The sequence below is a fragment of the Silene latifolia genome, chromosome 8, assembly GCF_048544455.1.
Source record: "Silene latifolia isolate original U9 population chromosome 8, ASM4854445v1, whole genome shotgun sequence".
Classification (NCBI taxonomy): domain Eukaryota; kingdom Viridiplantae; phylum Streptophyta; class Magnoliopsida; order Caryophyllales; family Caryophyllaceae; genus Silene; species Silene latifolia.
Window position 1 is genome coordinate 109,219,168 of NC_133533.1, and position 18,342 is coordinate 109,237,509.

The 18,342-nt window shown below is 37.1% G+C and overlaps 1 protein-coding gene across 1 annotated transcript; it reads left to right on the top strand.

Moving 5' to 3' along the window:
- Positions 1–501: 501 nt before the first annotated feature.
- LOC141597271 (25.3 kDa vesicle transport protein SEC22-1) lies at positions 502–6,380 on the top strand. Its single transcript, XM_074417657.1, has 6 exons — positions 502–711; positions 824–1,017; positions 3,490–3,650; positions 3,742–3,888; positions 5,516–5,592; positions 5,953–6,380. The coding sequence occupies exons 2-6, from the start codon at positions 830–832 to the stop codon at positions 6,034–6,036; spliced, it is 657 nt and encodes a 218-aa protein (XP_074273758.1). The 5' UTR covers positions 502–711; positions 824–829; the 3' UTR covers positions 6,037–6,380.
- Positions 6,381–18,342: the final 11,962 nt, after the last annotated feature.

Consider the following 18,342-nt stretch of genomic DNA (forward strand, 5'->3'; position numbering starts at 1 on the left):
TTTTTTTTTGTTTTGTTTTAGAAGATAGTAACTAAGGGGGTGTTTGGTTCGCGCGTGGGTTTGGGTTTGGAATCATGAATCATACCCGGGTGGTATGGGTTTGGAACTTGATTCCTCATACCATGTGTTTGTTTCAATTTCGGGTGGAATGAGATCGAACTTCACCAAAATTAAAAAAATCTAAAATACAACATTGAAAATAATTATTTTTGATACCAAAAAATCACGAAAATGAAGAGTTAATCAAATAAATGTAAAAAAAATTCATTTAAAATGTTCCATTTAATTTTTTTCATGTTTTTTGGTTTTATTACTTGATACCCATGGGTATCAATCTCATACCCACCTCCCCCCTTGGGTATGAAAAACCCATACCTCATGGGGTTTGAGGTATAGGTATGAAACCCCTATTTTTGTCAAACAAACACTTGGTATGAATTTGGCTCATTCCAAACCCATACCTCATACCTTTATGAGCTGAACCAAACACCCCCTAAAACAATACTCCAATAGTATACGTTATTTCCCCTAATCTGAAAAATAAATAAAAACATTAAAACCCCAGAAAATATAAATTGCAGAGACTACAAAATCGACCACGGTTTGATTCGCCATTGATCCAAAATCATCACTAATTCCAAAGCTCGCGATCCAAAGTTCATCACCATCATCAACAAATTTAGCTCTAATTTCAATTAATTATCAATTCAGGTAACAATTCTAATTACTGTAACTATGCTATGATTTTGATAGTCAATACTTGTAATTTTTCCCCAAATTGATAAACCCTAGCTGAAATTCAAGTAATTGCTTAAAATTGCAGAAAATCATGGTGAAAGTTACAATGATTGCGCGTGTAACTGACGGTTTACCATTAGCAGAAGGATTAGATGATGGGCGTGATGTACAAGACGTTGATTATTATAAGCAACAAATTAAAGCTTTGTTTAAGAATCTCTCTAAAGGTTTAAATGATGCTTCCAGAATGTCCGTTGAAAGCGGTCCTTATGTTTTTCAGTATCCTTTTTCTGCAATTTTGCATTTGTTTTGATATTTTGTTGTGCTAAACTTGATTAGTTGGGGTAAGGTTGCGTATATTCGATGATTTGGTGGTGTTTTCGGTGTACATTGGTCCATTGAGAGATGATTGAGGTTTCATTCATGTTGCCAGCTGTGGTGGAACTTGAGGGGCTAGCCAGGGCCCAGGGGTGGTCAGCCCTAGAAAATGAAAAAAAAAAAAGAGATTTTAGTTAACTTTTCGATTGTTTTCACTATTTTACCTTAATTTCATTAGTAATTCACCCCTATAGCGACAATTCGACAAATCCCGGCTTCATCACTGGTTGCCAAAATGGGTTTAAATTGCTTGATTTTTGCTGTACATTTGTTCGTTGGGAGATATACGAGGTTTCGTTCATGTCACCAGTGGAGTTAGGGGCTAAAAATTTGAGAATTTTAGCTCCGTCACCGGTTGCCGGAATGGGTTCATATTGAATTGCTTGATTGTTTGAGTTGATTAAGCCTTAAACATATATGATATGATCACATTGTTTTTATTGTGGACATGATTTCGTTACTTTAACTATACATAAGCAGTACCACTTGAAGCAATGTATTGAGGTTAGACTTGGTTCTTACTAGTTAGGACTGTAGACGCGGGACTTTAGAAGTGAGGTTGTATGACCTTCCAATGCTAGGAATGAGAGGGCCGAGTAGCCGACGATGGGATATGATGGTGGTTTTTAGAAGGTTGAAATTTTATATTCTTTTGTTAGAGATATGATATGCATTTTGTTTCTAATTTGCAATGGAGCCAAAGGTGCGCCATTCTTTGGTTTTAGGATTATGATATGTAAAGCAAGATGGCTCAATAAAACGCATCAATTCTTTGTATTTTGATGTAGCAGTTATTGGATGCAACTCTTTTGTAACGGGTCATCTTGAAATTGCCTATTTGTAATATAGGGAATAAGGTTGCTTACATCCGGTCCCAACTCCCACGTACCCCACATTTTGCGAGAGCCCATAAGACATTGGGTTGAGGTTGGGATTGCTGTTACTATAGAATTTGCATTGTGAATTTCTTGAATATGTATGTCGTCTAAGCCTTATCTATGCTATCTGTTTTGTTATTGTGGATACGAATTGTTTTTCCCTCTCAATTATACTTAAAATCTTGTGGACATAGTTGAGCTGGAGAACTTGTGTACGTTAGTGTGTATGAACTATCCTGAAACATAAAAAAGTTAATATTTCAGCTTTTGAAACAATGGAGTTGATTTAGCCATGATTGTGGATGAGATATATCCAAAATGAGAATTGCATTGGACTCCAATTAAGTTTCCTGCACCATTAACATTAATTAGATTTTGTTGATAGTGATGGTGCTTGACTGGTCTTATTTAGTTAGGTTTAGGATTTGAAACTTCAGAGTTCAGATAATTGTTTTGATTATGTACATAGGGTCCTTTATTTTCTTGTGGTTTGAGACGCGTCATGCTTTGGTACCTGGTAGTTACAGTTAGTTTTTGTGGAAGAAATTGTGCCCTAATTAAAGTTTGGTTTTATTGGTAGAATATGATATATGTGAGTTAACATTTGTTAATCTTTCCATTGTGTATTATTGCCCTAGTAGGGATTCTTGTTTGTTCAATTAACCTAAGACCCTGGGCCTTGTGACACTGCATAAAGTTGCTATTTTGTTGAGTATGGTTTGTCATTGAGAACCCCGCTCTTGTTTCCCAGCAGTCTGTTTGGATAGCTGGTTTGTCATTGAGAACCCCCCTCTTGTTTCCTGATAGTGGTTGTAAACTTGTAACTTGTAAGAAAATTTGTGCATCAGTCTGAGCACAGTTTTGAACATCTTGGTTATTATCAGTAACTTTTAAGCTCGGTTTTCTTGGGTAAACAGTATTAAAACTTCTTGAGAAGATGCTTGATTCTTGTGGTATTTTTTGGCAGGTTTAGTGATTTAGTTGACAAAGAAGGTCGAACGTTTGATATCGTTTGGTTAAGAGAGAACTAGTTCTATTTTTACGAGAGAAACTGGTTGCTGGAATGGGCAGCCATTAGCCAACCTAATGCTTAGTTTGCTAGTCCAAACGAGGCTTTTGGTTAATACATTTCCCTTTATCTTATAGGCTTCTTGACTATTCTTCAATATCTATGCTTGCTAACTCCAAGAGTAACTACATTTAGCTCCATCACAAGTGTGTTTGCTTGACATGGCTGTGATATCTGAATCTTGCACTGTTATTTAGCTGTGGTTTCCTGTAAATTTTGGGAGTATTTTTTTATTTAAGAATGGCATATTGCAGTTCTTATAGGAGTACAAGTTATTGTTTTCTTTGTTTTAATTTGTCGATACTGAGAGTCAAACGTTGTGACACGCAACTTTAGGTAAACCCAATGGAGTTTTGTTCGCTCCAAAAGATAGTCAAGGATGGTTTTGGTTTCAGAATTCTGTAAGACCTTAACATTGCTTCACAGTTATATTATTGAGGGCCGTGTTTGTTACCTGACGATGTGTGACCGTGCTTACCCAAAAAAGCTGGCATTTCAATACTTGGAAGATCTGAAAAATGAATTTGAACGCGTGAATGGGAATCAGATAGAGACAGCTGCTAGACCTTACGCATTCATCAAGTTTGGTACGTTACTTCTGTTTTTATGTGTGGTTTCATTTCAAAGGTATACTTAGGCATTCAGGACACTGTTACTGATTCATGCTGTGTTTAATAGACACATTTATTCAGAAAACAAAGAAGTTATATCAGGATACACGTACGCAGAGGAATATGTCCAAACTAAACGATGAGCTGTACGAGGTCCACCAAATTATGACTCGAAATGTACAAGAAGTTCTTGGTGTTGGTGAAAAACTGGACCGTAAGTGATTCTTATGTTTGAGTATATTCAGTGTATGTTATTTGTTCTTTGCATCGAGTAGATGTGGTGTTTGGAAGTTGGAACTTATTGTGCTATACTAGGGTAGGGGCCTATTGTGTAAAGCTTTTCTCAATTTTTCTGGAAACAGTTATCCTTAGGATTGATAGTCAAGGATAAACGGGGAGTTCTTGTATGCCAGTAAGAAAGTTTATATACTTTATGCTGAGTTCTGAACACCATTTTCGCAAGCATCATTAGATATCTTGTGCCTGACCCCTTGTAACAGAACCACTTGCACAGTTAAAAGTTTCTTGAGGTGGTAAGACTGTAAGAGTAAAGGTTATTGACTTCATTTTTAAGTCGAACTAAAAGTCATGTAGAATTTTTCTACAAGTTTGATTTGCAATCTGTATGTGTGCCATTGGAGCAGAAGGAACAGCTACTTTTGGTCTCTAGCAAGATCCATATTGAAGTAGTATAACTGTGTAGGCGTAGGTCTGTAAAAGATAAGGACATTTCATTAGAGATATTAGATAAGTGAGTGAAGAGGGCCTATTGTTGCTGACAATGGATAATGAACATTGTTATAATTTTAGTTATTGAGCAGTTTAGCCACATGAAGTTAAAACTCTTTAAATTTGGGACAAATGGTCTCAAAATATGTAAAGAATTTGTTACCAGGTTTCTGCGTTTACTTGATACTCAAATATCTATGTTCTTATCCCACTTGGTTGTTGGAAATTTGGAATTATTACATTTCGTAGCTCCTCAATGAGCGTCTTTTGATTTGGGAGGGCAGATCCAAGACCAAGCTGCCGGTGTTGGTGGCATGCCACTTTGAAGTGCAATAATATTTGATATTTCTAGGCTGACATTTGGTACTGTTGAGCTCAACTGCCCGTCGATTAGTTATGTGGATTTTGTATAGTTGGGGCTTTCTTTAGGTCCCATCCCACTTTGGATTTTTGGATGTTAACTCTGAGCAGCAAGCCAGCGAGTGATTCCAATAAGGTTTTGATACTGCACGTCCCGTGTTCTGAGTTTCTGCTTGATTTGGTGTTTGTGTATGTTTTCGCTGGCTTAGTTTGGCTTGGCTTTTGGACATTTTTCTTTCCTGTTAGGTTGGCTACGTGTATAACATTCTGTATGATAGTCCCTCTATCCCAAAAACAATGATTGCTATACAAGGTTGCTTTAAACTATATTGTCCCTAAATTTCTCTTGATAAAAAGAAGCAAATTTGAAAATGTCAAATGGGACCACCAGTTTACTAGGTATAAAGGATATTTCCACTCATTTCATTCCATGATTGATTGGTTTTATAATTTTGTTTGAATTGAATTTGCTTCCGTTAATTGATAAAAGGATTCGTTAACACGAGAGTCCAGGTCAGGCTTTCAGTTGTATATTTAGGTTATGGCCAAAGCTGTTTTATATTCTCTCAATTTCATTGAATATACTAATTTGACATTTGGGATTATTCCGTGAAATGGAGGGAGTATGTTTTTCAGACACTTCTCATTTCTCCAGGAGTTCTATGTGGTGGTTGCTTCAACTGTTGTAATGTTGATTAGCGGATGATCTTTATGATTCTTTTTTTTCATTTATTTTCATTCTGATTTTGTAGAGGTCAGCCAAATGTCCAGCCGTTTAACGTCAGAATCGCGGATTTATGCTGACAAAGCAAAAGACCTAAATCGTCAGGTTAGTTTATATTCGATAGACCCTCTTTACATCTCCCTTTAAGACACATGGTTTATTGAGCAAATAATGGATAGGGGAACAAATGAAAGACCCCCTTGACCTTCTGCAATTCTGCTAACCCTACGAGGCGGTTTCTTGGTAACCCATGAAATTGCATTGAGAATAGCATTAAACGACTGTTACGTCACAACACAAAGAACGTTGATAGGTTATGAAGTCATTTTGCTTTATTACATCAAATCTAGAACCAAAACTAGTATCTCAATTGAAATGGAACAGAACATGTATGCCACTATGTTGAGCATAATTGATTCCTCAGTTATTTGAAATATACATTTCTGTTGATCCTGTCTCTTGTAGGCCTTGATCCGGAAATGGGCACCTGTTGCCATTGTGATTGGAGTTGTGGTACTACTTTACTGGGTGAAAAAGAAGATCTACTGATCTACTCCTCTTCTATGGCTTTGAGAAGACCTCTTCAAGACATTTGCTGAACTTAGCATGCGCGTCACCTCAAAGGACGTGGCTTCTCTGATCTGCGCGTCACCTCTTCTATATACATTTGTCGATATGGATTTTTGCTGATCATATGGATTTTGAGGGCTAGAATTATAGTAGTTAATTGTTGTTTATGAAATCCACAATTCCACATCGAGAGACCTTGACTGCCAGAACTTAGAGATCCTCGTCTCCAGTGTTTTGTACAACTATACAAAATTCATGTCTAATACTCTCCGAGTCTCTCTATTCAAATGAATTCGGTAAATGTCACTGAATTTCGAAAGAAATGGTTTAATTCTCTTCACAACCTCATTTTTGAAAATCACACACGAAACAGTCATGCTGAATTGCACGGATTCACGGAGAAGAATTTCATTAGACGTATGCAGTATCTTTTTATCGTAGAGTAATTGTATATAATATTGGTGAGATATCTTTTTATCGTAGAGTAATTGTTTCGTGTAATTGTGGTAAAAATTTTGTTGTAGATTTTTCAAAAAAGTAATCTTACCGTGATTTTAAGACAAATTTAACCTTACGCAAATTCTTGTTTAAATCACATACTCTTGTTAAACACAAAACGGGTCAAGTCACTCAAATGGATAAATGAGACAAAAAATAGGTCTAGTCAATGACAAAAATCCTGTCTCATTAACGTATATGAGGCAATACTTAACCCGTTCTACCCGATTTGCCGGCCGTCTTACAAAAGACTGACAAAGAAGATCAGCAAATAAGTGGCTTCCCACGATGAGCATTTGTATACATATATGATCTAAATTCATATATTAAAAGCACCCACTTGGTTGTTAATACGCCTCCTTATTCGATACATCACCCTTGACATTTTCAATTACTAAAATCTTGTTAATCTATCATTTTCCTTAACCATAGAACTGTCCTACATAACATGGGTAACATGACCTCTAATAGTCTATATAATAGCTAAACTTGCCTTGTTCAATTACTCAATTTAGCCCTCCATTCTCAAAAATAAAAAAAAAAAAAAAAAACTTAGTTCTTCGAAAATATGGCAAATTACGATAATTATACACATTTCTCTCTAGATTTAGCTTTTGATCTTGATGAAGCTCTAACAATGCCACCACAAAATTATATGTCTTGCACCGCGAATAATCATATTGATGATAGCGTAACACCAGAATCCTCCCCCGCTATGTGGCTGACAGATATGCCGACAGTGGCCACAACCACAAACGACGTGGTTTGTTCGGTGTGCATGGAAGGGTTTTGTTATCAGCGGACCGGTAAAGAAATACCGTGTGGACATATATATCATGTCCCTTGTATCTCTCCATGGCTCTCTCTTAGTAACTCTTGTCCCCTTTGCCGGAATCCGGTTGCCTCTGAAGATGAAATTCTTTGTCCTAAGATTATTACTAGGAATCTGTATTAGTTGTAGTATTGTTTCATTTACGTATGTTTTGATCATCAAAAATTATAATGACAAACGATCATATTCATATTCATATTCACCTCAGTCCTCTGTATTATTTGAACCCTAATTGAATGATCAACATAATTTCATGCATGCATAACAAATTTGCGAATTACAACAATTCTCTTGTGCAACAGGTTTTTTCCGCGTTTTTTTAGCAAAATGTGACCACTTTGAAAAAAAAATTTCATTTTGTAATCATAAAAAGTGGTCACTATTTACCCAAAAATGGTCGCCATTTATCAAAAACTGGTCACATATTTTTGGTCACACGTAAGACGGTTGTATAGAAGAATTTGTAAATTACGTTGGTCGCATTTGCCATATTGTGAAATAGCAGTTGATCAACGTAATTTTCAGCATAGATCATCTACAACATCTATGTAATCTTTTCTCGAGTGTAAGACTAATTATAAACTTTGTGCAACTCCTAACCGGGCCTTGTTACGAGATAACTTTGTAATGAGATTAACCGGAAAATGTGATTGATTACATTAAGGTTTTTTTCTCAGAAATTACCTTTTATTTAAAGTTATTTGTGAATAATTACTTTTTTTTTTTTTTTTTTTTTTTTTTTTTTTTTACTTTCAACTATCTTTTATTTCTTCTTTTTGCAAAAAACTATCAAAAATCTACTTCCAAGAAAAAAAATCAACTTTCTAGTTTTTTTTTTTTGGCAGCTGTAAATAAAGATATACCTAACTAGGGTTTATACAGATGACATTTGACTCATTTGGTCAAATGCACTTATATTAGTAATACCACCATAAGCTAAAACAACAAAGTAGCTACATCCGCTAATACAAGCTAAGAGTGTTGATGGCGTACGGCTGAATGCACACAAAGATTATCTTCAACATCCCCATCATTCATGAAGGGGCAGCTAGAGCTGGCCAAATGGTCGATCATACCTTTTCTCATCTTAACAGACAAAGCTTCGGAGAAATACCTGCAACAAGACACAAAAATGTGTCTCGGAGATTCATCCCCTTGGCTATGATAAAGGGCATCTGAAGACCAACGAGAAGCTTGAACCATCAAGAAAGCACAAAGTGCACTTACGCCACTAGGACGTAGAAGGAAGAGGCGGAAAGCAGACCAAAATCTGTCTCCAAAGGAGCAAAAATTCCCGCACTTTAGAGGACAATCCCTATAGACAAGAAACTCGTAGCCTAGAAAAACGAGAAAGTATGTAACCAGCGATAAAGTAAGCAACTTGCACAGACCCCTAACCAAAACCATCTCAAAAAGCCGGAAAGAGATGGACACAACACCAGCCGGATGCAAAATTACATTTGTTGTTATTGACTCCCTAATAAGGTGACAAACTAATCCCCGAATGGCTAAGGGACACGACACCCTCAGCCAAAAAAAGGTTATTATTTGAATAAATAAAAGACACAGACATTGATTAAACATTAAAAAAGGGGAACCACCGCAACCGACACAACCACCATCACCATTGACTTACTCTTTTCTCTCATTTTCACACATACTCCGTATAACCCAATTTTTCCAATCTGAAAAAGCTTATCCCCATATATACCAAGTGCCCTATCAAAAGTCTCCTCCAGGCAATACAACGCGTCAACCATCTCAATCTCCCTCTCCATCTTTGTCATCACTTTTATTTCCTGCCACCTTAACATATGCCCTTACATTTTCGACAGCCCAATAGACTACTCATAATTCATCAACCTAACCTAATGTCCATCTCAGTCATATAAAAGTAATTTCTTTCTCTTTTCATGGCCAAGATGGTGGGCATAATAAAACTAATGCGATAACAGACAAGTGATCCTTGGATTGAATTCAAGTATCCATGATGATTTTGCGAATAATGTTGCTTTTGCCCATATATAGATCATAATTTTGTTTCAACTGTAAGTTTTATAATCTAAATGAACATGTTCCAGTCTCATAATGAACATGTATCAACTAAATTAACGAGTTAGGATTTTGATTTGGGTAAAAGATGGACAAATTGAGGTGATTAATGTTGGGTTTAATCGGGTCTTTATCGTGGATTATTAGGGTTATGAAGTAAAAAAATTAGATTTAATATGAAAATGACAAGTCAATCTCGGAAAGTTGACCTTTTTCATTGGAAGTTGATTTTTGGTAGTCTTCTGCAACAAAGAAAAAATAAAAGCTAGTGAAAGCCAAAAAAAATTAAAAGATGGTTGTTTCATAAATGACAATAAATAAAAGATAGTTTTCGTAAAAAAAAAAAAAAAAAAGAAAAGAAAAAAAAAAAACCCTTATATTAATTCAATTTTGTCGTGAAAATGTGATGGATTTTGTGAGGTTTAATTGAACACAAAACAAAGGCATGTGAAATCACGTACTAGATTGTTAAGTAGTCAACTAATTGACATGAAAGTCCATCCGATTCCATGTTACCCAAACTGTGTAGGTCAACGTCAACCTTAGTTTTGTGTTTTTGAGTAATCTATAATTCAATTCAAGCTTTACGGGCACAGTCGCAATTGGTCCTAGTCGGCAGCCGCACGTCGACGACGGAGATAGGATTTTATTGTGAAACGAGGAGGTTAGCAAGAGCGGTCAGTCACCCCTTAAATAATGAAAATTTAAAAGTTTAGTTAAAACTAGTATAGGACCCGTGCTACAGCACGACATTTTTAAGATTAGGTTTATAAAGAGGAGAATTTAATAAAATTGTTTTTGGCATAAAATATATGATACTTTTAAGTTAATGTTATAATATACGTAGTAGATATGATATTAGCAAGGAGGAAAAAAATAAAGTTTATTACTGTAAAAGTATAGTTGAAACTAAGTTAGTTTTGTTCAAACTATTAATAATAATACTATAATGTTAAATCATCAAGGGGAATTAATTTATGAAATTAAGTTAGATGTAAATTATAATTAAAAAGACCTATTATCATTATAAAAAAAACGGTAGAAATAATATACTACGCGTTTAAAGAGACGATTTAAAAATCAAAGGGAAATTAATTTGTTTCTAACGTTAGAATTGTTAGTAATGAGATCTGCCAAATCAAAGGAAAATCAGTTTGTTTCCATATAGGATTGTTAATTATCAACGTCATAATTTTTTTGGTTATAAGTTAGAATGTTAGTAATAGATCTGGCAGTCAATGGAAAATCAATTTGTTTTCATATAGGATTGTTAATTAGAAAAGTCAAAAATTATTTTTAAATAGTGGGCTCAATATAGAATGTGATTTGTGTTGTTTTCAATCCATAAAGCAGGCCCATTAAAGTAGGGAGCACTTAGGCGGGAAAATACTAAGAGAATTTTATTCTCTTAGTAGTAGGGGGATTTATCAAACCAACTTCAAAACATTCCTTTTTTTTAAAGGGAGCGCGTAGTTTCAAAAAGAAAATTTACATAAACACAAATTACCCTTTTAGATTTTGATAAGATATGTAGTTTTGACGGTATATGCATGCATGCTCGTTAATTATGTGCCCAAAAAGTATATGCGCGTCGACGTACCAAAAGTATAACACTTGATTAAAGTCTTGTGCTTAAAGATCAATGTCCTTTAGGACTTTATTTGTTATGTAATTATTCAAAGTTATTCATGCAACTTGTGCAATTTATTATTATAATTGGACGTAATTTCAACTCATCATTTATTTCTTGTTAATTATTTAAAATTGACATTTTATAAAGTACATTATTGTACATCTCATGGTCATATATAGACAGCAAGCAGCAAGCAGCAAGCAGCAAGCAGCAAGCAGCACTTTATGTTCCGATGTTCACAATTGATTGTCGGTATGATTAAAGTCAAATACTATATAAGGATTTGGCACTCATTTAAGAAGGGCATTGACTAGATAGCAAGTGACTGCTTTAATCTATGTGTACATTTCACATGTAACGGTGATACCGAGACTTGATATACATCACTCGATAATACTATCTCATATTTCATAATTTGACTATCTAAATCATTTTCATATCTTGTTTTAAATAACTTGTGTAAATAACTTGACAATTTAATCACTTATTTATTTTTAATTAAAATCTCTGTCACAAATAATTGCCTCTCGGCTATGACATACGACTATACAAGTAGCCTGATGGTCTCAAGTTAAACCTCGCAAGTGCACGATTTTATCGTTGTACACTCTAGAGGGTCGATCCACAAGGAGTAGGGGTGATTACTAATTGTCTATATTCTTGAGCTTAGCTAAGTCGATAGATAACAAAGAGGGTAGTAACAAACTAACGCTAGACTAACAAATTTAAAGACAAACAACAAGATAAGGTAAAAACAAGCTAAAGATAGGAGATAGATCAAATAAAGAGAAAGACTAGAACTCGGTCCGACCATGAATATGAGTAATTCCACATACTAATCGTCTCGGCTAATCAAAAGGGGTAGAAAGGTAAGGGGGAGATGGCTCTAATTCGCCTAGAACCTCCCTTCCGGTCTCGCACTAGGACACTAGCTACTCCGACTAACCCCCTCCCGGGTTCGAAAGCGGTCTCCTCCCTAACTCAAAACCCGACAACCCCAAGAACATGCATTTTCCCAAGGAGGTCAAGTAAATGGTCAAGGTCATTAAGCCCTCATCATATTCCGGGTCATCCCACTCCCCCTTCCGGAGGTCGATTTCAAACACTAGCCTAGAGGCACCCTCCCTCGGTTCTCCCTTCCGGCCTCAACCTTAGTTGGTGACAAGGGTCGGTCCCCTAATACTCGACTAACAACCTAACCAACTTCCGTTGGTGGACAAGGGTCAAAAGCCGACACTACCCGGAAACCAAACCTTAAGCATGAAAATTCCCCAAGACTACCCTAACCAATTTTCCCCTCAAATTAGCCTTAGTGACAATTAATTAGTGAAATTACCCATATCGGGCCAAACCGAGTCCTAGAAGGAGACTACTCACTAATCATGGTCCTAATTGCAAAATAAACAATAAAGATGGAAACTTTGGTCACAAACATGGTGGGAAGATGAATTTTACCACTAAACATGCAATAATCCAACAATAGTTGTAGAGAAAGATGATTTAATCTAATAACAAGAGTGATTAAACCAAAAGACACAATCTTTAACACAATCAACTCAAAGATTAAGTCTTTGAGGACAACTAGCCCAAGAAGAACAAAGGAAAGAGAATCAAAGAAAAGAAAAGCAATGAAAAGATGAACAATGGTGTAAACATCAACAATCAAACAAAAAGGAAGTAACTTTAACCACAAGCAAGGTAAATATTCAAAAATAAGGGAAGCATAAACTAAAGAAGTATGAAATTAACAACTAAAACAAAGAAATAAATATGAGGAAAGGAAATATACCAACAAAGAAGAAAGAAAATAACTTGATTGAATTGATTTCTTCACAAAACTAAGAACAAAGTGAGATCCAATGTTCTTCCCAATTTTCTCTACCTAACCAATTTTTGATCCAAAAACAAGTGTTATGAAAGTTGTTCTTACAAGGTTGCCCCTTTTCTATATATACTATGGGCTTAAAAACATCAAATTACAAGCAATTCTCAAAAAAGCCCGGTTACTATTCCCGGTAGGTGTATCGATACACCGCCCGCCCCTTAGTTACACCGGCTGGAGGAAAGTTACACCGCCCGCTCACAAAGTTACACCGGTTGACCAAAATTACACTGCTCCTGATCACAATGCACAGGCTAGGGGAAGGAGATACACCGACAAGGCTAAATGAGATACACCGGCTACCCTTGAGTTGCACCGCGCCTGATCACAATACACTGGCTAGGGGAAGGAGATACACCGACAAGGCTAATCTTGATCCTTGGCCACCAAATGTTGATCGGTTTTGCATGGGGAAGCGTGCAACACTACAAAAAGCTTAGAAAATAATCCGGTGAGACTTATTTAGGCAAATTAATCATAAACTTGAGTAATTATCAATTAAATGCACCAAAATTAGGACTAAAGCAAGGATTTTTGACAAGAATGAAGGGGCGATAACGTAGTTATCAAATCTCCCCACACTAAACCCTTACTCGTCCTCGAGTAAGCTCAAGCATGATCAAAATGCAATACAAGTCAAAACTCCAATCTTAAAGTGAATGCACAATATAAGCACCACTTAATTATTCTAACTAATATCATCCGAACGAGTATTAGCGCACTCAACGCCCCTTCAACTCACAATTTGACACTCATGAGGGGAAAGTGCCCTATTGCAAGGCAAGTTGGGTCTTGCTACAAAATTGCGACGCATCTATCATGAAAGCACGTAACTAATCAATAGAATGCATCTAACAAAATGATCCACTTTCCTCATCTAAGTGGCCGGATTTTTCAAACAACAAAACACGATCGAGGTCGGGAGTACCGTCTCAGAAGTGCCGATTGAGGTGCCAACCCCCTAAGCATGGCTCAAGCAACCCTCGTGTGACCAATGCCCAAGAAACAAATTCAAGAGCGGGGTAAGGGGAAGTAAGCAAGTCCGCCGAGGATTACTAAACCGACACGAGATTCAACCCAAAGACCCATGACCAAGGGGACCTAGGCAACGACATCCTCACGGTTTTCACTCGTCACTCAATGAAAGAACAAGGTGATTTTTGTGACAAAAAGTAACCAAAATCACTCACCTAACTCGACTAGCGAAAACGTGCCCGCAATCTAATGCGTAAGACCGTCCTATGTCCAATGAAATGCAAACAATGATAAAAATGCATACAATATGAAGCAAAGGGTTGTAACGGGGCTAGGGAGTAGGTCGAAACGGGATTGGTGCAAGCACCGTTTGGATATGTGGAGTTCAAATCAAGAATTGCCGACACATCTAAACCCATTTCTTATTGCAACACATGAGACACGTCTATGCCCTAACATAGCATGGATCACCAAAACTATGCAAAAATTGCATAAACCCAACTCAAATTGGAAAAACTCAAAAGTACTCCTCTTATTTCAACAAATGGTAACGTCTACACCGTAACAAAGACTCGGTTTCCCAAGCCATGCAAAAAATGTGTAAACCCGACTCATTTTGGAAAAACATCAATTTGCCCCTTTATTTAGCAACGGCTTTTTCTACCCCGTTTAATGATGAGGAGGGGTGTTGCTTGCCTTTTTCTTTTCTTGACAATATATATACAACACAAGTAACTCATTTTTTTGGATTTTTCATGACTTTTTCACTTTTCTATTTTGTTTTTCATTACCTTTTTCCAAACCTCTTATCTATTTACAATGCCGAAAACACCAAGCTTTTGACCCGAGTGGACACGTACATTATCCACCATCATAACCCAAATCACCTCCTACAACACAACTACAAAACCGACCAATTCTTGATTAAGGAAGGGTGGTTATGGAGTGTAGCTATCTTGGTGGGTTTGCCAAATGAATAGGCTAAGGCTCAAGGGGGTGAATCAAAAAGGGAAATAATGGAAGGGAGAAAACAAGGCTATTTGGCTATGTGAGGTTCATATGCAAATGGACTTTTGCTTCATATCATGTGCACAAAAATGTAATGCAATTTCATGGTCTAAGGACGCAATGACACACTTATGCGTCTTGATGTGACACGCCTCGCGAGGAGGCCTACTCTCAAACCTAGATGAGGGCGGGGTATGAATGTACCCACCCTAGGAGGCTCTACCTTTACTTTTGAGTAGCTAAGTCGAGCCTAAGGTCTAGCCTACGGCCCTAGGTCTCACAAGATCGGTCTAAACTCATTGGTCAAGCCCGCTTCCCTTGGCTAACTAAGAGGTCACGGGTGCGAGTCACGGAGAGGGGGAAGGCACAATTGGGCACAAAAACTCATCATGGGGGTACTTGGTTCCCTTCCTCGACCATGTTCGTGCAAAACATTTATTTACAAACGGATGCAAGACTTTAAATTGAAAAACATGTATATATATACAAGAACATATGCATGCAAGAATTGATCACAACAAGGGTAGAAACATGCAACAAGTCAACTAAACCTAACAACACATCAATCACCAATAATCCATAGTTCCCCAAAGGAACATCCAAGGCACAAAAACCCATCCTCCTCCATATTATACAACAATATAAAAAGAGAGAGAATGGAAAAGGAGAAAGAGATAGGAACGTGTATACCAAGCGGTCTTCTAGTCTCCTTTTTGCCTCAAATGGTTGATGCCTATGCCAAAGGTTAGCCGACAAACAATATATATATACAATGCAATGTTTTTGTGATTTTTTGAAATTTTTCAATTTTTAGTCATTTTTTTTGAATTTTATCAATTTACAAGTATTTACAAATATAAACAAATATTCACAAGAGTGGATATTTCCCTCCCCACACTTGAGATGTACATTGTCCTCAATGGACAAAAGCATAGGGAGTGAATAAGAAAAAGAAAGGAACATATATTTGCATTTTTGATTTTTTGAAAATAAAAATAACATATTTTTGGTATTTTTGTTTTTGGAAAATTAAAATGACATGTTTTTGGTTTTTTTTTTTAGGCCCTCCCCACACTTATTTATAAACATGGGAGGGCATTTAGAGAAATAAAATAACATATTTTTGTTGGTTTTTGTCACTTTTCAATTTTTTTGTGATTTTAAAAATAAGAATGCAATGCATGCTCTATACTATATGCAATAATTGAAAGGACAATGCAAACTATACTACATGAATGCATAGAGAGCCAATTTAGATTAACTCCTATTTGGGTCATGTCACTAAATGCAAAATGCGATAAAAACTTAATTAAAGAGAAGGAGAATATATACATTGTGGTGGTTGTTAAGTAACTCCACCAAACCTCTTCATCAAAGAGTCTTCAATCAACCGGGATCCCCCTCTTGGAATCTCGCTATCCCTTTAACAACTTCAAATTTTCCCATGGAGTAAGAGCTTCCAAGATTTGACAACACTTCATGTACACCGCTTATGGCGTGGTGCACTTCCGACCATTTTCGGGCAATTTCTTCTTCAAGCTTCTTCTTGTCATGGACAAGAACTTCTTCATTTTCAAGGCTTGGTTCACATTTCCCTTTTCTTTTCACCTTCTTTCTCCATTTTTTTGGTTTCTTCTTCTCAATCCTTGGCTTCATTTTTGGAGGGGTATTAGTGCTAGAATCAAATTTGGGAGGGATCACATTGGGGTGATCCCCTCCACCCTCAAGCTTCAACTCTTCTTTTCCTTTTTCACTTGTTGGACAAGCTTCTAATGGATCCAAAAATGAAGGCCCTAAATTAGGTTCATCCAAGTTATCTTCCACCATATCCACCCTACAACAAGAGTTGCCCATAGGAGGAGACTTCATGGAATTGTTGAGTTCAAACTCAATCTTCTCATTACCCACTTGGAGTGAGAGTTTTCCACTCTTAACATCTATCATAGCACCTCCCGTGGCCAAGCAAGGCCTACCCAAAATGATTGGCACATGGCTATCTTCGGGCATGTCCATGACAAAGAAGTCGCATGGGATCACAAGTTTTCCAACCTTCAAAGGAACATCTTCAATCACACCCAAGGGATACTTAACCGAACGATCGGCTAGTTGTAGGGAGATCTTTGAAGGCTTCAAATCTCCCAAGTGTAGCTTCTTAAACAAGGAAAGAGGCATTAAGCTAACACTAGCTCCCAAGTCACACAAAGCTCTTTTTATCTTCACCCCTTGGATAGAACAAGGAATAGAAAAGCTTCCCAGGTCTTCAAGTTTGCTAGGAAGTTTGTGAGTGAGGATTGCACTACACTCCCTAGAGAGGTTAACGGATTGTACCCCTTCACTCTTTCTCTTCATAGTCACAAGTTCCTTTAAAAACTTTCCATAGTTAGGGATTTCGGTGATCATGTCAAGAAATGGTATGGTGACATTCATACTCTTCAAAATATCAATGAACTTCTCATATTTCTTTTCAAGTCTTGGCCTTGCAAGCCTTTGTGGAAAGGGTACCGGTGCTACATACTCCCTTGGTGGTGGAATACATTCTTTGGCCTTAGATGCAATAGGTTCATCTTGCTTTGGAAGATCAACCATCTCCACCTCCTTAGACTTCTCCACCCTAGTCTCATCTTCTTCCACAACTTCAACCGGGTGCTCTTTCACTACTTCACTAGACACCTTCTTCCTCTTCCACTTAGGAGATTTCTCAACCTCCTCCAATTGCTTTCCACTCCTCAAAAATACCGCATTCATCTCCCTTGGGTTAACCGTATTACCCGGAAACTTCCCCGGATTTTGAGCCAATTGCCCCAATTGTTGAGAAATTTGGGCCACATGAGTTTCCGTAGCCTTTTGGGATGCTCGTATTTCATCATTAACCCGGTTTTGTGAGGCAATGTGGTTGTCAAGCTTTGAGTCGACTTTTTGGTTGGCAATCACCAATTGCTCAAAGGCTTGCTCCCAAGAAGGTTTTTGAGGGGTTAAAAAGTTTTGGTTTTGAGGTTGGTTGAAATTTTGTCCCTTGAAACCCCCAAATGGTTGTTGGTTTTGAGTGACAAATTGTTTTCCTTGGAAACCGGGTGGGATTTGTCTTTGGAATTGAGAGTTTTGATTGAACCTTTGTTGTTGTGGTGAGGAAGTGGTTGGGTTTTGAATGTTTTGTGAAGCATAAGACAAGAAAGGATGAGTTATTTTTCCATTACCAAATTGGTTGTTGTTACTATTGAACCCTTGCCTTGCACTTGTGGATTCCCAAACTCCATTTGCTTGCTCATAGCATTCCTCTTGGAGGGGTGCAATCAAGGGACACCTAATGGGAGTGTGCCCTTGTTCCCCACACAACTCACAAGACAAGACTTGCCTCATATCGGAGCTTGAAGGTTTTGAATTTAGCAAAGCAACTTGTTGGGTGAG